Here is a 22,844-nt window from a genome sequence, read left to right as displayed (position 1 = left end):
TGTTTGTGTGTCTGTGGCAAGCACAGTGAGTTGAAGGCTGTCCTCATTTCAGCAGAGTCAACTAAGAACTCATCTCTCTACGTAAAAAAACACGAATCATAAACCGTCATGCTTCCTTTAGCTTGTCAGTTTATCATTAATCTTTTCCCAAGATTGACCTGTAGATGATTGGGTTAAAATATGTTATCACACTGAGCTCTTTAGGACATCTAAAAACAGGAATTTCCACGAGGAAGTAAGAGATTCCTACCTCAATCTGTTATGCAGAAGCATTCAGAGATCATTGATGTATGAGTTTGCCTCTCATTCAACGGAGAAGGTCAATCATAATTTAGCCATAAATGTTTCCCAAGGAAAAAAAATGTCAAAAATCATCCTCCACAGCAGATTTTGACCTAGCAATTTGGCAATAAAGAATGGCAATTTGTTTTAGCGTAATTGAGTCCCATGTGACAAGGCTGATATGCTAAGTAGCTCAGGGTTCAAAAATATTGAGATTTTGGCGTCAGAAATCTTAATCCCGTCATGAACATGTAAAACGTGCCATTGAAGTGTGACTCTCTAACCATTGGCCTGGTTAGAGCGTTTCGAACAATGCCGAAGCAATAACGTTTATGAGAGGCAAAGTTTGTCTCAAAATGTTACTGAAACGAGCGGAAAACGTCACACTTCCATGACTCTAAAACAAATCCTTCTCAAAACTCAGAAAAAAATGGATGTCCTCTTTATGTTTTTGCACTAAAAACTACAAGGTAACACAGCAACGCTAGTATCATTTTTAGCAGTGTTTCGTTCTGTGGTTTGGCTGGGATTCTCTGCCTCCTGGAATCCTGTTGTCTTGACCAATGAAGATGATAGGATGGAGTGTGATCTGGGCTTAATTTGCAGTGATCTGGACATTGCTCCAATCTGTTTTGGTAAGAAAAGGAGTAGAGTGGATTTAAGTTTCAACTCTTTAGCTATAGTTATGCAGGGTTGCCACCAGGCTTCACTTCCCCACCCCAGCAGACTTACTGTTTGTTTATTTTGAAGGGTTTTCTATACATCAGTAACAGTAATGGTAAAGGCGGATTAAGTTAGACTTATAATTAACTAATTGAACTGGATGCGATGATGTGCGCACCAATTGCTCTGTCCCTGCAGCCACCCATTGGACTTACATGCTATTATTTCCAAATTAGGGTGCCTGTTTGTAACTTTTCACATTTTTTAACACAAAAAATGCGACTGGACTGACTTAGTGCCCCTACCACCAGGCTTACCAAACCCTTAATGCATATACATTTGTTTTGTTTTTTTGTTTGTTTTGGTTTTTGGTTTGGGCTTGTGCAATTTAGCACTCCTTGTTTGGAATCTTTGTAGATCAGGAGCCTAATGCGTTACATTTTGAATGTTGGGTGTATGATTTCCACGTCTTATCCTGCTGTATTATAAGGGTGTGTTTTGGTCTCGTATGGGCAAATATAATTTTTCATGTTTGAGTTTGGCAGGAAATGCATTAAAAACTTACTCCACTTTAAATGCATTTGCATTATCCCTTATGTCTGAATCATGACATATTAAAGGTGTGATTAAGCTTTCGGGGGAACTCCTCTGAGAAGTCCTTTTGAAGTGATTACTCCGCCCTTGAAAACAAACCCAGAGCTCAAGGTGAATGGATAAATGTTTCGCTGTAAATGCCGGGATAGCCTGGCTTTTCCTGTCTGGACTGTTGTATTGTCCTCACCTGCACCGATTCTCACAAACTGAATCCTGTATGCCTCAGCCGTCTGAGCTCTAACATCACATTCTCATAAGATTTTAAAGCACCAGGTGTTTGCCAACAATAATAGCATTCGGTGTCCCATCAACATGACCTGAAATACAACTTCCCAGTTTCTGCTTCCTCCTGACAGTTTATCTCTTACACTGAGAGGTCTGACCAAATGGATTTAGTGCTTTTACAGCAGCGACTCAAATCCTTTGTGTAAGTCAGCTTCCCTCAGACAGTGTTGGTGTTCAGTGATACTACTGCAGTTGTTTTAGAACTGCTGCCTTGTAGGGAGGATAAAGGAGTGAGGCTGAGGCCACATTCAGGATGCTAGTGGGGCTTTTCTTCCAGGGAAGGAAGATTTACTCACTTTATCTGTTAAACTTTTACACTGTAGCACTGTATGAAGAGCTTTTTTTCCCCCCAATCCTACAAGTTACTATCAAGAATGAACCTTGATGTTAGTTTGATGCCTGCTCTTGTTGATTCATTGAGACTCCAATTCTGTTTCTAGTGTTGCTTCAGACTGTCGTCAGAGAGATGCCAGATTTATTTCCAGTTTGTTGCTTTTATAAAATCAGCATTTTCCTAATAAGGATTTAAAAAAATGTGGTGTACATTTGTATTCAGACCTCTTAAGTCAGGACTTTGTAAAACTACCTTTTAGTGCAATTACAACTTCAAATTATTTTTGGAGTGTCCAATCTATGCTTTGACCATTTAGAAACAAATGTTTTTCCCCCTTCTTCGTCTTTGAATACAGATACTCCTTCACTATAGCAACGATTTAAGCTAACTATCAGATTTGAAGGCTTCCTACAAAAAGCTCTGTGAGACAGATTACCATCATGATGTTGAATCAGAGTAACAGTGAAAAAGCAGGTGAGCGAGTTTAGAATACTTCTGGTTCGTCACAACGTCTCAAAAATTAACAAAGTAACTCGTATTAGTAAAGGGGAGTTACCTAAACAGCCCCACAATTATTTGAGTGTGAACAGCTCGTGGTGGCTGCATCAGAGGACAGCAGCCATGTCAAGGAAAAAGCTTCATTCCCATAAAACCACCTCTCTGGGGATTAGTGAAATAATGTTCCTATTTTTAGAACGGGCTGTGACTATCGCATCTAATTTTAGTGATACTCTACCAAATTGCCTGCTTTCAGAGATGTTGATAAGCTACTATTAGTGTATGATTTTATCTTTGTATTATAGTGACACTGAAGTTAATCTTTACCTCACATTTACATGAGAACTGCATGTCTAATTTGACCAATATTCCAGCCAAACTGTAATTTGGTTCTTTGAACACGAAATGGGATGATGAGCTTGACGACTGAAGCTTTGAGTTCTAGTTTGTAGAGTAGATGTGTTTCCATTGACCAGATAAGTGTGTAATTTGACATTTCAAAAATACATTTTCTTAACGGAATAACAGCAATATTAAGAAAACTTGTGTTTTTCAATAAAATGTTCTTGCACTAGGATGAGGCGAGGTTTTTTTTTCTTTTTTTGGCCGGATTGAAATTATTTAATTTCACAAAACTTCAATGGAGACACTTTTTGGCATCACACAAGTCACAGGATCAGTAACCGGATTTTGCCACTGGCAAAAACCACAAAGAAGATGATGACAGGAAGTGGTTGGAGGATGGTGGTGCAGCAGAATTTTTAATGGCTTATTGAGTGAACAACCTTTTTCACGTGTGACTTTAATTTAAAATCTTATTTAATTGAAATGTCACAATTGCAAAATTGTGTTTTTTCGACATTAGCAAAATGCAGACAAAATGTTCTTACTTATTTGTAATGGAAATCTAGCTATAGTTTCCTGGGAAGAGATAGTCCACCACCTAAAATAAATAACCAGAGTTTCAATTTCCTTTAGCAGCTGTACAATTGTTAGAAAGAAGTCAAAGTAATCGAAACATTATTCATTTCTAAGGCAAACTTTCATCAAAACAGTTTTAAAATGCGTGCTTAAAAAAACCTGCGACTTAGTGAATTTCCAACTCACTAAGTCATACTGACACAAATATGTTGTTTTTGTTTCAGTGAAATGTCATGAGCTCCTGTTATCACATTCTCACTCTCAATATTAATAGCTCAATAAAAACATGAGCTGTTCAGATTGTTTGTAAGTCCAAAAAATGCTGACACTCACATAGAATTGTACTTGTATAGTAATGATGAAATCGTTTCTTGTATTTTTTTTTTAGGTCATGAAATTAGATCTACAATGTAACATAATGGAAATTATGTTTTGTTATTTTTTTTTTATTTTATCTACCTACATGACAATATTATTTGGTTTAAAACCGAAGTGTGGCAGGTAATTAATTTTATCACTTCTAATTGTGTCCAATAAATTTTAATAGCGATGATAATGGAATGATGTTTTGTTTATTGTCTCGAACTGTCAGTAAAATGTTAGTGACTCAGTCTTGTACCCGGTGAACCAGAGCACTGATTGGTATCTTTGCTTCTTTTTCCGTTCGCTGTTCTCCTCGTTCCTTCTCGGTTCTTTCACTCTCCAGCTCTATTAATTATTCATCAAACAACAGGCTCACCTTCACTTCCCGCTGATGCCTTGTCCTGTAAACATACAACAGTAGGCTTGTACGTGTGTGTAAGCATGCTGCACAAGTGTCCAGAAGTCACTTTACCCTGTCAGCCTCTGTGTGTTGCATCACAACTTTCTGATCTGCTTTATCTCATCTGTCCTTCTGTCAGACCAGCTGTCTCCTTCTTTGTCTGACATGTTTCACTGCTGGCGCTGCCAGTGCACTCCAGGTAGAGCAATGTGCTCATGTACTATCTGCTGAGGATGAAGGTTATTAAACCACAGGGACATTTAGGACTAGCAGATTAGCGAGGCTTACGCCTCTCTGTTTTAGCCTCTGCCTGCCTCTCATCATTGGGAGTATGTCCATGTTTGTTATAGCTGAAAAGTTTTCTGGAAATCCATCATATACTTAATGCTGTAAAACCTGTTTCAGAGTGAATTTTACACATTCACTCAGCTATTATTAAAATAAAACAGCTATTTGCTAATTTAATCGTTTTGTTGACACACTTTGAATGTTCCAAAGCTAGAAACACAACAGTCTTCATATCAGAGAAAAATACAGAAGAGGATTAGGACCACTGGAAAAAAAAAAGGAATTGCCATTAATCTCAGACATTTCTAGAAAAAAAATGGAAATTTCAAAAAAATGTGAAAATGTATTTTGTTTTCTAGAAAATTTCTGAGATTAATCTTGACATTTCTGAGTTTTTGGCTGAACATTACTCCTCTTTTTTTCTATTTACAGTGGCTTTGGTAAGATTAATGCCCAAATTTCCAATTTTTTTTCTAGAAAATATCCGAGATTAATCGCAAAAAGTTTGTGGGTGGAAACTTCTTTTTTTTTTTGTATGTAGGACAGGCCTAATATGCTTTCATACCGTATTGTCTTGATGTCCAAATTACAGAGTAGTGTTTATTTTTTACAATTACTCTATGATCAAAGTAACTGATCAGTAAAAGCTGAACTGTTAACCTTGTTTTGGTGAAAGTATTCAGTGGCACAGAAAGTATTCACACCCCTTCACTTCTTTTTATGTTTTGTTTCATAAAAAAATTTAGTCTAAAAACTGATTTAAGACTAGCTTTCATTATAAAGAAATACTAAATTGACAACCAATACATGTTTTCTGACCTCTTACTTCAACATCCTTTTCTATGAGACTCAAATTTGAGGCTTAGTGAATCTGATCTCTACTAATCAACCTCCAGATGCTTCTGTAACCTGATTAAAAAGTCAACTTGTGGAAAATTCTGCTGATTTGACGTGATTTGAAATTCGCCTCTGTTTGAGTAAATCGCATCAAGGTTGCCTGAAAGCACAAAAAAGCAAGAGCAAACTGATATCCCCTGGCTGACACCATCCCTTCTGTGAAGCATGGTGTTGGCAGCACCACGGCATGAGAACTCTTTTCTTTGGCAGGAACTGTGTGACTTGTCAACACAGCGAGTAACATGACAGCAGCAAACTGTGCTGTAAAACTGAGACTCTGTCACACAGCAGAGAAAACAAAGCAGTGGCGTCTGGAGCAGACTGTTTATGTCCTTGACTGGCAGAGAAGAGTCTGCTCCTAAATCTTGTTGAACATCTTGGGAAAATACCCAGACCAGTCGTGCTAAGCTTGCAGAGAGTCAACCCAGAACACCTCAGGCTGTGGTTACTACAGATTTTCCTGTCCATCATTCTCACTTTTGATACAGATATGAGTTTTAGTACAGGTTGATACCGATCCGATACAGAAAATCGGTGTTGAATTGACTTTAAAAAACCCCAAAATGTATTAACACAGACATAAATGTACTGAATTACAACTTTATTTGCACAAGTAGATGCACAATTAGCTTCACTAGCATGTACAATTAATTTGACTAATTTGTTCAGTAAGTGCCATTAAGAGTACAACAGCCGGTGTAAAATGAATTATAAGGGAAACTAAAGCTGACAAAAACAATAGGTTTATTAACTTGATCAGAACGTAAAAATAAAGTGCAACAGACCTTCTTTCAAATAGTTCAGAAAGTTCAATTAGAAATTCTAAATATAATGTAAGTACAGCATATAGAACAACATAGAATTAGCTTAAATAGATCTGCTCTTATGAATCGGGCAAATTGTCACCAATACTTGATCTAAGTAATTTTTCAATATTAGGACCAGTACTTTGGCAAGACTGGTGCATCTCTAATTACTGCAAAAATGAAGCCCTGTGTGAATATTTGTAAAATATTGAGTTCACAAGCTTTGCTGAAAAAGAAAAAGCACATCTTTCTAAAAAAAGCTGTTTTTCTGTCATTATTATGGGGTACTATGTGTTTCTCTTTAAAGAAAATACTACATTGACTCTGTACCATAACAGCGTGCAGGTCAACTGAAGGTGTGTATGTGTTGCAGAGAGAGAGAGATGCTGGAATGTGTCAGCAGAGACTGATAGCAACTGTTACTCCCCTTCTTGGTTAATGGGTCCGGGAGAGACAAAGAGCTGCTGTGTGTGCATGGAACCAGAGGAGAGGGATGGGGCTGGGACAAAGAAGGGGAAGAGGTGTTAAGACCAGAAACTGACCACGACGCAGAATGTCCAACCGGTGCGTCCAGTGACTATTGTGAGGTGGCAGAGTTATTTTTAGAATGAAGCTTTTGTTTACAATTTGAAACGGTTAGAATCGAAGTTGCCTCCTTTAAGATATTCCTGTAAATCGAGATTTAATAATTAGTTCAGACATGACAAAGACTGAAACCGGATCATCTGGAGATGATGTTAGTGCTGCTGATCAATGCTGGCCTCTGAACATAGACAGAAAATGCATACACAAAACATCCCGTTTGAAAAGCAACACTGGAAACTAACAAGGAGACTTTTATGTCTAAAAACAGTTTCATATTTTATTTAACAGCACTAAAGCTAACGTTATTTAGTGATCATATCGCTCCATCTAGTGGTGAAATGGTGTCACTACACCTATCCAATGTGTAAGAAGAGTGAGCAACATGATATGTTGCTCTATTGGTGTTCGTAAATCAAATTCAGGAAGTAGATAATTAATTAAAACTTAAATTCAATCATAAACGGTTTCCTCCAGTGCGATTTGATCAGAAACAATGTACCAGGAATAAGTTTAAGGGGAGGGGAATTAAGGCTCTAAAGTGCATCCTCACTGGTCAACTCTTTGAAAATGGTTAATCTCTTTCTGTTTGCATGTGAGCAGTTAGTGAAGTGAAATGGGTGGAGTACCATGAGCCTTTAGGGAAGCGGAAAATGCAACAGAAACAAAACAAAAAAAAAACTTGAGTATCAGGTCTGTTCAGGTGAGAGGAGACTCCCAGCCAGGCAGGAAGGGAGGGAGGGAGGATTTGTTTTGTGGGTCTGCGTTTTAGCGCCTGTTCTAGTTGGTGAAAGCGTCTCTTCAAGAAAAAAGTGATCCAGTGGGACGCTGCGCGGGTTCTCTGCCTTTATTGTGCTTGTTCCTAGTTAGTGGTCATCCATGTTGTCAAGATAAGAGGCTCTGTGTTCTACTTCACATCTTTGTGCTTTGACAGGTGAGCTCCTTTATTTTCACATTTGCTTGTGCTCGCAGCAACAAGTGTTTTTGGTTTTCATTTGTGTCTTTTTGAGTGTTCTGGTTTTCCATTTGTGGATGAAGTTCAGAAACGGGCGCATAGATATATTTTTGTTCTCAGGCCGAGAATGGGGAGGGAAACAAATGTCACCAGACTGCGTGTTTGTTTTGGTTTTGAGAGTGCTTTCAATTGTATTCTTCCTTGAATGAACCCGGCTCTCTTGAAATACACCTATTTGTTTAGCTGTAAATTAAAGTAACAACTTACCACTGAGGCTTTTCCACCACTTGTAGAGGCGACTGAAAGAAATAGAGGAAAAATAGGACATCTCGAATACAATGTCTTTCAGAATTGAGCTCTTTCACATTTTATGTTCAACCTCAAACTAGGATGCATTTCCTATGGGTTACATGTAAGAGACCAGGGGTCTCCAACTGCAGTCCTGCAGGTTTACACGCAATACTGCTCCAACACAGCCGTCATTACTTGTCCAGCGTGCCATCAAGTTTGCAATCATTGGATTCAGCAAAGCAAAGAATAAATGCAACATGGAAGGAAAATGAGAAATTATTTTCTATTTATTTTATTCTAGTTGGTACACCTCTGCGATTTGGAGGGCATAGTCAGCCCCCATGAGGCAATGCTTTGAACAACAATTCACTACACTAACAGACTGCAGGACCATTCTCCAGAGATGAAGACCTTTGTCCCTGTGTTCATCAGCAAACTGCAATCTGACTTTTCATGTTTCTTTTGAAGAAAAGGCTTCCTTGCTGAGTGACCTTTCAGCCCATGTCTGCACACAGCACCTTTCACAGCGGATAACGACTCTGTCTGACCAGATTCAGCAGCATCTACACCAGGTCTTTTGTTCTGGCGTCTGTTTGGACCAAACCCTGTTCTTCTTTGAGACCCAGAACTCGTCTCCTCCTTGGGCTTTATGACAGTTGGACATTCCCATCATGTCCATACTCGCATATAATTATTGGAACAGATGAATGCGACGCCTTCAAGCATCGGTAGATTGTTCCCAAGGATGAACCAGACTGGAGCAGCTGCATGATTCTCTTCCTGATATCATGGCTGATTTCTTTTTTTTTTTTTTCCAATATATTTTATTGAATTTTCTCTTTTAGGACATTTACAAACAAACTTAACATTGTAAACACGTACTTATACACACTTGCATTCACTCACGCATTCACCCTTCAAACCTGCATTTGTTATAATATATATAAAACACTTTAGATTATGACAGAAAAAAACAAAACAAGATAATATGAAAATAAAAACTGTAGTCAAGATATCCATTTAAGACACCCATTAATGAGCTCCGCCTTCAGTCCCTATGATCCTCATATATGGCTCCCAGAGGTTCTCAAAGTCCCGGTGTTTGCCCTTGGCGATGTATGTTAGTCTTTCCAGTCCAGTGAATTTGCCACAATCCCAGGCATGGAGCGTCCATGCTCCTCCAGCATAATGCAATAGATCTTCTGGCTTGAAGAAGTCCGTAATCTATCAATTTAGTTATAGTCTGTGATTGTTTAAATTCCACTGGGTATATTCCTAGAACACAGATTCTAACCTCTAATGGAACTTTAACCTTAAACAATTCAGATAAACATCTAATAACCTCCCTCCAAAACTTCTGGATTTTAAGACATTCCCACAAACAATGGAGAAGAGTTCCTTTTTCAAATAAGCATTTAGTGCAAGTGTCTGGAATATCACTGGACATGTGATGAAGCCTAACTGGGGTTATATAGGTTCTCATAAGCCATTTATATTGCAGAAGTTTAAATCGTGTGTTTATCGTTTGTTTTTGCGCTTTTAAACAGGCCTGATTCCAGTCTTCTTCATCGATATCTTCAAGAGTATCGCTTCTCCAAGCCTCTAACTTATCAATTGCTGAATCCTTTGAGGAAAGCATCAACAAATTATAGAACACCGAAAGAAAACCTTTCCCTTTTGAGTCCCCAACACACACCTCTTCTATTTTTGTTAAGGGTGGAATGTCAACTATTCAGTTTTGATGACATATAATTTTTCAGTTGTAAATATTTAAAAAAATGTTTTGGGGGTATTAAATGGCTGATTTCTTTTGACCTTGGCACCGTATCAAACAAGAAAGGCGTGACCTTAAAATGCATCAACAGGTGTGACTCCAGTTAACTCAAACTATCAGAAGTTTGTGGAAGAAAGCTCAAAATGTTTGACCCAAGTTTTACATTTCAAAAGACAGTTTCCCCAAATTTATGTAAACTTATGAATTCAAGGGAATTTACAAAATGCAGTTCTAAAAAATGTTCTTTCCAAGTTTTCTGGCATTTAGGAAATGGAAACAATTTTGTAAATTCTACAGAAGCTAAGACAAGCAAAGGTTTTGTTCTTATTTCACTTCAAACAGTTAAGAAAAAAAAGTTTTTTTATTCAGTGTTTGTGTACATGCACCGTACATATGTGTATGTATAGGTAAATATCAGCAAGCTCTTGTTATATGATGCATAAGACTGTATATGCGGCTTTTTGAAGAAATTGTGGTCAGCGATTTTACACAAGACCTATAGTCTCAACACGTTTGAATGACAAAACTTTTTCTGAAATGTTTGATGCTGTGAGAGCTCTACTGGCGCCAGCTGCACTTTGTCTGGAACAAAAAAATTCCATCTTTCTACTACTTCTGTACAATGTTTCTCCCAATTAGTAACATCCAGCTATGGATCATGTGACTCATGATGTGAAAAAAGAAATCTGCAATTTCCATTGCAGGTGTGGGAAATGCATCTATTTCGATACGGCTACAGAAACCGCCGCATCCTAGCGCAAAAGCTTTTTATCGAGAACATGAATTGTGGGGAAATTTTCATTAAGTAAATTTATTTTTGTCATTTCAATTTGCACAATAAAATGGTTAATGGAAACGCAGCTACTGTGGACAGACAGGAGTTTGGGGCGGAACATTTGCCATTAGCAAAGTTTCAGCTGGTATCAAGAGACGCCAACTCCCGTTTGTCTGTCAACCTGTCTTACGATGCCAACATTTTGAATTTAAACTTCTCTTTGTCAGATACTTCACATTTACTCAATATAAGTAAATGTTGCTCCTCTATGTGGCTATGATCTGGATTTATTGGAGCTCCCAGGTGGATTCACTTCAACACAGACTACAGTGTCTAATTTGTTAGCTAGCAGCTGTTATAGACCGGACACACTCCAGAAATCACAGCCTTGTCCCACCAGCGTCCTACACCTACACCTCCTTGGTAAAGGAGGAGGAAATCATTATTCGAGTAAGTGTTTTTCCACAGAACTGAAAATAGAAAGAACAGTGCTGGCATACATTTTACTTTACTTTGCTTTCTTTTTTTTTTTTCATTTTTTTTTTTTTTTTTTTTACAAAACTGTTTCCTTCTCCAAATGCCATTTGAATTGCCTGAGTAGCTAAGTATATGCAGCTCTCCAGAGCAGATTGAAATGTAGTCCGAGTGTGTGCCTTTCTGTAAACAAATGTTGGTCTTCACTGCAGCTGGGTCCTCTGCAATCATCGTCTGTCGGTGTCATGGCTGGTCGGGTGATTGTGGCTACAACTCTATCTGGTTCTGTCCAACTGACTTTGCATTCTGCGGTCTCTACAAGAGATGATAACATACAGCAGCTGAAATGAAACCTGATTTTACATCCAGTCTGTCTTCACAGCTGCCTCCATAACAAGCAGAGCTGAAGCTCAACACAGCGAATTTATGTCAAGTTAACTTTATTAATCCACATTATAGATCATGTTTCATCTATCAGCTGTTCTGCTGTATCAGTCTCCCACTTTCTTTCCGGCAAACGTGAGATGTGCTTGTGTGTTTGCTGCGGGGTCGCGTGCTTTATTTTGCCTGCTAACATATTGCTGTTTGCTGCTTACTGATGACTTGGCAAATATTTAGTTCTTCTTGTAGTAGTTTTTTTTCTTTTTACAGGTTTCTGGAGTACTCTCGGGTTTACTTGAAGAGCCCAGATTTTTGTCAAACTTCAGCAGTTTGTCCAACATCTGGGCCAAATCCTGACTTAAAGGGACCCATTCTTGTCATGGTGGTACTTGGAGTGGACCACGGTTTATCAGCTGTTTGTCATTCTGCTGTTAGAAAACTGGCCATGGCTTCTTCATAGGGTTTCTGGCCACAGAGGGAAACTTTTACTGCTATGGTCTTTGACTCCCAAAATAATTTGATCCTTACGTTTGACCCTACCTTCCTGGACAGTAACCTAATAACAGCATATATCGCAATAGATACATAATATCAACAGAAATTGACATTGATATAATTTTGATCATTTCACCAACCTCTACACAAGCTACATGGGGGATGTAGGCAGAGGAAAGGCTTTAGCTGCTCAATCTCTCATTGTGAGATTAGCATGGCTGGTGGCAGCAACTAACTCGCTCACTCTTCGGTTACCTAGAAACAACCTGTTGAGTAACCTGCGCAGCAGCAGTTTCAAGTTTCACCAGCATGTCTAACTGCTTAAAAATAGCAAAACGGTGTGGAGTGAACACTGTGGATAAAACAGGAAAGGTCACACCACCACTTTGTCAGTATTTCAAATATTTAAAACTCAAACAAATCAATAATTATCCATGCTGAGAAATAGAAAACACTTATATCGTGATGCATTTTTTAGCTGCTTCCTAGTATCAATGCTCCCACAAAGCAGCTGCAATGTGTGATTTACATCAAAAGACTTTCCATACAAAGTAGCCTGTGAATCACTGCACTTGTCATCATACATAATGAGTTATTTTAATAAATGTTTTGGTAGCAGGCATTTCTTCGACCGTATTTTAGCTTTATGTTTTTTGCCAGACGTTTTTTGCTTTTAGACTTAAAACCTAGTTTCTATATTTTGTTTTTTTCCTTATATTTTAACATGATGTTTTACTAGATTGCAGCTTATGAAACATTGAAAACAGAAAAGACAACCTGCAACTCTTGCAGAAGGTGCAGTGGGAGGAGGAGCTGCAGCAAACAGACAAAGGGCATTAGGATGAATCACTTCTGACATGACGCAGCATATACACACTGCTAACCTTGTCTGGACAAAATATTTTCCAGATGTCTCAAACAATCAGAAGAAATATTTCTCAGAGAAATGAATTTTGCAGCAGCCCTTTGCCATCTATTCTCTTTCTTCTTGCTGAATTGTTTCTTTTTCTTTGACAAAAGTTGCCTCATTTTTTCCCTTTTATCACAACACTGTTGTGTTGATGCGCTCACACCCACCTGCTGACCAAGTCCTGGGCCAGTAGGACGCCCCCTCTACCCCCCTTTACACCTGCTGGCCAGTTTTGGGCAACACAAACACTTGGTGACACAGAAAAGTGTACTTTTAGTTGCCATGGTATTAGCGATGTTCTTTGCATCAGCGCACACTTTTCTCTGAAAGTAAGATTACGAATCCTGGAAGAAACAGATTTTTAAATCTCCTGACATATTTTAAGTTGTTAGTTGGATTAATGGTGTAATGCTTGTTTGGGCCATAATGTTGTCATCTAACATTCCTAAAACAAAAAATTTTTAGCAAACATTTTAGCTTCAGGTTCTCAATTGTCATTTTTTAAATGCTTGACTTGAGTGCTCCTGGTTGATTTAGCCGTGCGCCAAGAACTGAAAAACAATAAACGCATGTCAAGAGTTGAATGTATTAGTCCTAAATTTTAATGTTGGATGTTTAAAAAAAATATTGGTAACTACAAAATCTATTTTTTTGGCCCTCTATTTTCAAATGTGCAGCAGATTCAGAATTGAAAATTACTCACAGTATGGTTTTATTTGGTTCCTGTGGTTTAATCAGTAAAATAAATCTGATATTTTTTGAAGAATGGCCTCAATTTATGCGTAGAAAACTTTAAACAGCTGTTGGCCAACTCCCTGCTGAGCAAAGAAAGGAGAAGAAGTCCAACAAATGTCTCTGGACAAATAGCAACTCCACTTAAATTATAATCGCCGAGAAGATTTCTTTTATTGGTCACATACTTGTGAAGTCACTGTTAGGCCTGTCACAATAAGCAATGACTCAATAACTATGATAAACTGAAATGAGCTATTTGCATGATTGATTGTTTTTCTCTTTCTACCAAAGTCTAGATGACAAAAGGCTTCAGTCTGGCCTCTTTTTTCTGTTGTTTCAGTTATCTTGTTTTAGATATTTAAAATGACTTTGAGATCTAGTGTTAATCCATGCCTCCATCCATTTTCTTACACCCTTGTCTCTAGTGGGGTCGGGAGGTGCTGGTGTCTATCTCCAGCTGACGTTCCGGGCGAGAGGCGTGGTCACCCTGGTCAGGTCGTCAGTCTGTCGCAGGGATCTAGTGTTAATGTTCGTTAGAAATTAGAGTTTATTGATCATTGAGAAGGTGAGCTCGCATTAATATATGTTTATCGTCATTATGTTATTTGAAAATGGTCTCAAAAACAACAATTCTATCGTTTATGGCAATAACTTCCGGGACAATTTGTTGTCCAGCAAATATTAATAATATGACAGGCTAAGTCACTATCAGGTGTAGTTTTAAAAAAAAGAAAATAATTCTCTCTATTTAACAGAAAACGCAGATCAACTATGTGTCTTAAAATTCAGGAAATGTTGAAAGTGACAACTAGCCAACTGTATTTTCTGTCAAATGGGTTTGGAACATTTGGTTTAAAATAATGAGGCTGAATCTGATCAGCAGACGCTGACGCTGGCAAACAGCTCGGCAGCACATCTGCTTGAGCTGTAACTGGAGCAGGTGAGACGGTTCTGGGTCTGGATGGGTTTCCAGTCATATGAAAAACATCATCTCGGCTGTTAATGGTGGGCAAATAAAATCCATCACTCTTAGCTGACCTTCCTGTCAGCTACTTCAGGTTTAAATAGCAATATTGACCTCTCCTGTTCTGTAGTTGCTCTTCTTGTCCAGGCGTAGATGGACGGACCATGAATGTGGATCTGTTCCACCCAGTGGCAGGGATTGAAAGCGCACACATTCTTTTTTTTATTTTTTTATTTTTTTATTTTATTTTTTATTTTTTTACTTTTTTAGCTTCCCTGATGAGGCTCTAATTGTCTTTTGGCCCTTTGCTTTGAACACTCGTCATTCCTCTGACCTGTCCATGGAGAGAAACAGGAACAGACTGAATAATAAACCTGATGTGAAGTTTTGGAGCAGGGCTTTGAATTGATTGGCTCTTTCAGAAAGGTCTTGCAGCTCATTTGCCTGTCAGTGCTTCACCTCCTGACCTTGTTGATGCCAGAAGAACTTTAAGAACATCCAGCTGCGGGCGTGCTGTGGTGGCGTAGGGGATAGCGCGACCCACGTTTGGAGGCCTTGAGTCCTCGTCGCGGACGTTGCGGGTTCGATTCCCGGACCCGGCGACATTTGCCGCATGTCTTCCCCCTTCCATCTCCCCCTATCCTACTGCCTACTGTCATATAAGGGACACTAGAGCCCACAAAAAGACCCCCTGGTGGAAAAAAAAAAAAAAAGAATATCCAGCTGAGAGCCGAACACCTCCACCCATGTTGCTCCTCGGTTGGATGGACAGGCTTGTTTTGGAAAAGTGAGGAAGAAAAACAGTTTCCTACACCTCTGTGGTCCCCATGTCCCATCTATCCATCCACCACCTGGAGCTATTTTCTCTTAAAATACTGATCAGACCTTGTATTTCACACATCAAGGTTAAGCAGGAACAGATGGGGTGTCTCCAAAAGATGTTTTGTCTCAGTTAGGACCAGAGAGCTCTAAAGTCTACAGTTAAAAAGCAAAATTCCCCACTAGATGGCAGCAGATTCATTTGTTTTTTAGACTTTCATTTCAAGAAGGTGGAATACCCTTTTCCAATTATACATACCATTCTCTTATACCACATGGCAGAGTGACTTTACTTCCCCAGTGACCATCTGATCCTGTGTGATCTGAGCAGACACCGTTGGAGCGTGATGAGGGTGGAGAATGTTTCTCTAAGCCCGTCCATCATGAGCCTGTTGGGTCTTGTTAAAAGTCCCAGGTGTTCCTGAACCGGCACCGTTCCTCCTGACCTTCAGAAAGCTCCACCAGAAATGACAAATCCTTCCTCAGACTGAAGATTATGTGGTCAAACTAAAAGTGACCAACAGATATTAGAGGGCTGTTAAACTGCTCCACTCTTCATGTCCTCTGTCCTCTGTCTTTCTCCAAGTCTGTCCTTCCAATCACCAAGTTTACAACAGAACCGTGCAGAGTCTCTCTGGGGAACACTGAGCTGATTTAACATGGGTCAGTTCTCTTGGCAGCAGCTCAGTGGCTGTCAGGTTTGGTCCTCTGTTCAGCATGTTGTAGTCGTGGCTTGAGACACCGCTGGCCTTCTCTCCTCGTAACCTGTTTTATCGCTGATTAAAAAGTCCTGAACTGCAGTGAACTCTGGTTTCATCAGGTTTTCACTTCAGGCTCAGGCAAAGCAGTTTAAAACGGCCATGAAATCTGGACCACAAACTGGCATGCAATTGAAGCTGGGACTGGAACTCTGATCTAGCGTTGGAAAACCGTTTGTCAACTATGTCCTGTTTGATGATCCCACCATACTTTGCACATCTCAGTCCAGAACAACCCACCAACTTGATCACTTGCTCACTTCATCCTCTTCCTGACTGCTTTTTCTGAAAGGTTCCACCAGGGGCCTATTAGGTTCTGGCTGATTTCACACCTCGATATTTCTTATGCACATTATATTATTTTTCACATCTTGAAGATCCCAATTTTTCCTCCAGCTGTCACAGCAAGCGGCTGAGCAGGAACTTCTCTACAGTAGAGTATATGTTTTTTGGAGTTCTTATGGTTGACAGAGGTTACAGACCAACAGACAGTCATTAATTGATCCAATGGACGTTAAATGATGCAGTTGTTTGGGATGTTTCCTTTTATATGTTGTGTGGTTTGGGGCCAGCTGAACTGTGACTTCAGCTCCAGCCCTGGATTGGGTTCCCTTTGAACTTGTTCTTCAAATGTGGCGAACTTCTAAAAGCACCCCAAGGCCTTGCAGCTCAGCCGGACCATTGACGTAGGAGTCAACATATAACGGACCATTAAGCTGCATGCTGCAAAGAGCTCAATGTCCATTTTTCCATTCCCCGTTACCACATAGTGTTTTTTTGGCTGGTTGTGTGACTGTAGATGGGCAGGATTTTACGGATGAAATTAAGGCCGACCAGATCTGTTTCTAGTATTCTGTGGCATTTTTAGAAGTTCCAGTTAATCAAACTACGAAGCCACGCATCTATTATAAACAATTTGTCAATCTGGCCACAATTATCTGGCTGCAGGAAGGATCTCAATCAGACAGACTTTGAAGTGATCATCAGATTCTTCTGTTTCCACATCTGTCAGTTTATCCTCAAGTTCCTTCTCCTCAGTGGATAAGGTTCTCCTTGTTTCTGCTGGACTCTGAGTGAAGTGTGTGAAGCTGAATGTGCGTTTGGGTTCAGGCGAGGTGTGGTTAACTCATGTTCACAGCAGAATGTTCTGCAGCTTTGGGGAAAACTTGTTGGACCGTAAACATCCAGGAACAACTTTGAACTTAATGTGCACACGCTCAGTCAATCTTTGGCTCACCTATAAAAGCATATGAATTTGCAACATATGTTGTTTCTTTTTGGGGGTTTTTTGGTTTGTGGTTGCATACTGCTGTATTGCCCCCTAACATGTATGCAAATGATGTGCTGTTTGACAAGCGGGCTCTTGTTTCCTTGCAGGGCTCCATGGCATAAAGGCCGTCTTCAGGTCCAGCTGCTCTTTGGAGTTTCTCACCACTCTGACACGCTGCTGCCATTTTCCACAGCCTGAGGGGAACCAGGAAGCGGTCGGCAGGAGACATGCCTGCCCTGGCCACCGGAGCCGGCCACGAGCCAGGTACGGGACGCTCAGCAAGGAACTCATTCAGTAACACAGTTTTCTGCACAACCACACCCCAGTGCAGTATTTTTAGAAAATACATTGGCAGGCAGAATTTTTAATTTTTTTTTTTTGGGGGGCTTTACTGGAACAGTTGGCTATGTTTGACAAATGTTTTTTATAGAGTTGTATCCAGAAAATGAGAAACATATCACTGGAAAATTACAGTTTAACAACAAAATTATGTGACAGACTCACCTTTTTTCTTCTTTTTCCTTTCTCTGTGTGTGCTTGCATTTTTTTATGTTTTGGACTTAGAATGTAACCTGGTATATTAACCATTGTGGCTTGGGTCCAAAGACCTGTTATAAAGTGGTTGATCTGCATTGTTAAGGGTTCGTAGTTAAGGTCGGAGCAACGGTACAAAATAAGCTGAGCTTAATTGAGTGGGAGGACAATAAATCAATAACAATTTTTATTGTGACAGACGTAATAAATATCAGTACATGATACGGCTGATAAAATATTCAATAATTTCACTGAACTCCGATCCGAAACTGCTCAGCATTCTTTGGGATGTAGGCAGAGGAAGCTTTAGTTGCTCCACTTCTCATTGCTAGCTAAGCTAGGCTGGTGGCATCAACTATCTCTCTCACTCTTTAGTTACCTAGCAACAACTTGCTGAGTAATTTGCACAGCAGGAGTTTAAGGTTTTTCCACCGTACCTCATACCTGCTTAAAAATAAACAATAGGGTGAAGTGAAAACTGTAGATAAAACAGGAAAGGTCACACCACCAGTCTGTCAGTATTTCAGATATTTAAAGCAAAAAAACTAACAAATAATTATTGATATCAGCTGAAATGAAACCCATGTCGTCAAGCCCTAGTGGTTAGGATCATAAACTCAGGCATGAGTAGAATTACTAAAATAAGCTGATGTCAAATAAAAGCTAGAATGAGGAACTTACCAGAGAGCACCAACTCTTTCCTTAGAATCCGTATCCTCCTGTCACGCTTGCTTACCATTGCACACCCAAACACTTACATTACCATTTGAGTAACCCAATTTTTTCTAAACTCATAACCAACTCTAATCTTAATTTTGTACCAGTGAACAAGAAACACTACACATTAAAACGTAATTCACACCAACGCCCTAACCCTACAAACTGATTCCTGACCAGTCGTAGGTTCACAAAAAGCCCGTTGGTCTTGATAGAGATGATTATACCATGAAACGGTCCTAAAGAGGGAACTTAAACAAATGCACTTGCTGTAACAGTTGAAGAGATCATAGCCACAGCAGAACAACAACAGGATATATAGGGCCTGTTCTGATGAATGCAATGTGTGTAATACTGCATTTTTTGAATAGACTGACGAAAGCCCCATCATTGTGGAAATCTCTCCGGGCAAATTAGAATGCCAGACCATCACTTTTGATTAGGGTCATTGTGGGCAATTACCGGCAGGGACTCGGGTTTCCAAATAAAACCCATAAAGACTCCTCCACCAGCCCATCTCCTCTTCTTTCTCCTTGATGGTCCCGTGAAGCTGTGTTTGCAGAAGAATCTTGGTGAACTTTCTGCATGAGCGGTGAATCACTGATGAAGTCACGAGGTCTTGTAGCCCGCATGGCACCAGGACAGTCTGGCCTTAAATCGAAGAATGTACAGAACACCAGTAGTGTCACGCCTAATATCACATTATACCTCTGTCTGGATTACTGGAAGTTTCTTAGACCTCTGGCTCAGTCAGACCTCTGTTTCAGTTCGGTTCCCACTCTGGGAGATCCAGACAGACAAACCCACTTCTCTGTCTGCTGCTCCTACCTGCACTTCATTAGCTGAAATGTTGAGTTTAAGGTTAGTTTTCCCTTTACTTTCTCATGCTAACGTTACTCCTGAGACCTTCTGACACCCACATCTGGTCTATGCCATTTAGTAGTCACTGAACATCCTGCTGTGAGGGTATTGGCTCCTTGTACACCCATTTCCTCTCAGCATGTTGATGTCTGTGATTCTAGTTTTGTAGTGGTGGAGGTGCCTACAGTAGATCATTCTTGCATAGTTTCTGTGAAAATGCTTTTTTTCTCTCCAGGGGATGAAACTAGCAGATTTTCTGAGATGGTCTGAAACTAAGTGGAGAAATCTAGAGTTAGTCACTGTGTTTCCATTGACCAAAGTATTGTGCAAATTGGAATTAAGAAAATAAATTTGCTTAATGGAAACACAGCAATTTTGAAAACACTCAAGTGTTTTGATTAAAAAAAAAAAGAGATAGGATGAGGTGTTTTTATTTATTTATTTATTTTTTTAATTTGGGTTTGTATCTAAACTAGTGTATTTTACAAAATTGCAATGGAAGCACTTTTTTTTTTTTTTTTTTGCATCACAAGTTATGAGCTCAACAGCCCGATGTTACTGCTGGCAGAAAAAACGAAGAAGATGACAGGAAGTGGTAGGAGCATGTTGGCACGGCATGTTTTTTCACAACATTTTTTTAACACACTTAATGGAAACACTGCAATTGTGAAATAGTGTTTTTTTTTAATTTTTTAATTTTTTTTTTTATGTGTTGTTGTTACCAGAATATTGACAGAATTGTATGCACATTTGTAATGGAAATGTAACTAATCTTTACAAAAAAAACCCCTGCCAAACAAAACAGAAGTCCAAAGACCACCACCTTGTGGTTGGATGAGTACATTACAACTGGTTGTAAAGTACTGGCATATCTCTTCTTGACTGATTACTGACTCATTCACCACATTACTTTCATATTGTTATAAGCAACAGCAACATGAATCAAATGAATGTTTTTGGTTTTGTATCCCATAACGATTGTTCAAACTGTAGTAGAAAACTTCGGTCTCAGACTTGCTTTAGTCTTTGTTGGAAAAAGCAGAAGACATGAATGCTTATCTGCTGCCGGTAACATATAATTAATCAATACTTGGAAGAATGCCTTTAAAAAAAAATAATTCTCATTTGTGCTTCTCATGTCTTTTCCTTGTCAATGTTTGAACGGGACAAAACTTTTAGTAGACGTGCTAATGTATCACTGTATATAAATGATTAATGCCAGCATGCAACTTGTCAAAGGGCTTTGTTCACCTATGTATATGCATAAATATATGCAAGATTTAGCAGAATCCTAGTTAGCCAAGTCTGACAATAAGTCACATGATGAGGCTTATTTATTTGCAATATGTCTTGTAGACCACAACAGTCTTAAAAAATGATATAGGACTTTAATGTGTCACACTTACTAAGCTCAAATTTAACAGATTTTGACACTACTAACCCTGTGTTACACTGTAGAATGTTAAAATGCAACACTAATTAAAAGCTGGATCAGAATCACATCAGAAAGCTCTGGTAGAGCGATAACTCTAGCTAGTGTGAGCACTTCTGGATTCATAACAGAATGAAGAGGATGAAGGAAAGCAGAGTGTTTAAGACATGACCATAAATCGGAAAAAGTGGAAAATAAGACCTTTTGTTGCAGGAACAGTCACACTGAATCGTTTTTCAGACAACTTCTGACACTGCTTTACATTTATCGTATCACATGTCATCTTTTGTGAGAACGGTACATTAGGTTTTTGCACGGAATAAACTCAGACCGATTCAATTTGGCAGTTCTTTCCTGGTGACAAAAGTTTTGTCTGTGACAGTCGATAATTGCAAAGTGTGAACTTGTCATACTATTTACTCAGCGCAAGATGTGAGTTCATTGATGGCTTTTCTTTCCAGGTCTTTTCGATGCAGCTTTGCTTATTGAATTAAGAGTCATTATATTTGTCTGGTAAATTGTTGAGGGTCCTGGTGAGTTGAATGCTAATGATCCCTGAACACATGAAGCCGGGCTCCAACCTTCCCCTGTCTCTTCTAAAAACCCCGTTGGCCTTTTATTAACCTCATTAAAGCTAGCGGTGTTATTCCAAGCCGGACCTGCAGGTTCTATCAAGGTTTACGGCTCCCACACAGCAGTTAAAGGTGAGGACACTTCAGCCACGCACAGCTGCAGAGGAGGAGGCTGAAAGCCGACACATGGAAATGTTTGAACGGGACAAAGCTTTTAGCAGACATGCTAATAACCACCGGCTGGATGTGGTAAAGGAGATGGCTGTATAATGACACTGAGTAATGAGATACAGATAATCTGTAAACCACTGTGTCTTCATTCTGACATAGCTATCAGCCATACAAGTATATGGGCATGTGTAGAGAAATAAAAAAGTTTCCATCCTGATGGAAAAGAATCCCGAGCATCTGGTCTTTAGTCAGTTTCAGCTTGTTGGAGACATTTGGAGGTTTTTGGGGCCGACTTGGTCTGTGCTGAGGGGGCTGGTGGATCCTCTGGGAGCTTCAGACATTTGTCCTGGTCAGTAGCCAGCAGGCGGCTCACTGCCACACTGATACTGTACCAAAACGCTGGGATTTGTTGCCACTGGAAGAGCTCCCAGTTTCCAGTTAGATCAGAGTAGTTCTAAATTTCCACTTCATCTTTACAACTGAATAACAGTATTGTCAAAGAAAGCAGATGGATAAGAAATAAATCCAGAGAGCACAACAGAGAGGGACCGACGAAGAGCAATGATATTTTTTATTTGTTTAAATATTCAGAATTCTTCTTTTTATTGCGTTATGATGACTTCCTTCCTCCATTATGCTCTTCCAAACCTTGCTGAGTTTCAAATCACTTCTTGTTGGACCGGAGATGCTCACATACATTACAAAGAACCTTAAAACAGCTTCTCAGTATTACAAAGACAGAAATCATGGGACTGAGTGTCATATTTGTTTTAAGTATTTATCGACTACTTGTTCTTTTCACCCCCCCAAGGGTGAAATGATGGATGCAATAATTTGATATAACCTTTCTATAAAGAAGGATTGTGTGCACAAGTTAGAATTTCTACTTGAAATCTCACATAGTAAAATGTATACATACGGATTTTTACATATATGTGTGTATGCTGTGAAAAAGTATTTAACCCTTTGCAGAGTTGCTATTTTTCACACCGTTTCAGAAGATCAAACAAATTCAAGTTGTGGACATCAGTACAAACACATAC

At 39.3% G+C, this 22,844-nt stretch overlaps 1 protein-coding gene across 2 annotated transcripts in view; it reads left to right on the top strand.

The window, feature by feature from the left end:
* Window positions 1-22,844, top strand: part of mpp7a (MAGUK p55 scaffold protein 7a) — an 89,028-nt gene that overhangs the window by 14,287 nt on the left and 51,897 nt on the right. Inside the window, exons 1-2 of one of the 2 annotated variants that reach the window (XM_044104409.1) lie at window positions 7,705-7,847; window positions 17,622-17,778. In XM_044104409.1, the coding sequence (XP_043960344.1) occupies window positions 17,742-17,778 (37 nt within the window). In that variant the 5' untranslated portion in view covers window positions 7,705-7,847; window positions 17,622-17,741. Of the gene's footprint in view, window positions 1-7,704; window positions 7,848-17,621; window positions 17,779-22,844 lie in introns of those variants that run through there. The other variant, XM_044104408.1, reaches the window with a different exon arrangement.

The sequence above is a fragment of the Gambusia affinis genome, linkage group LG21 (assembly GCF_019740435.1).
Source record: "Gambusia affinis linkage group LG21, SWU_Gaff_1.0, whole genome shotgun sequence".
Lineage (NCBI taxonomy): Eukaryota > Metazoa > Chordata > Actinopteri > Cyprinodontiformes > Poeciliidae > Gambusia > Gambusia affinis.
The sequence above is the reverse complement of the archived record's forward strand: the minus strand, read 5'-3'. Positions and strand labels throughout refer to the sequence as shown.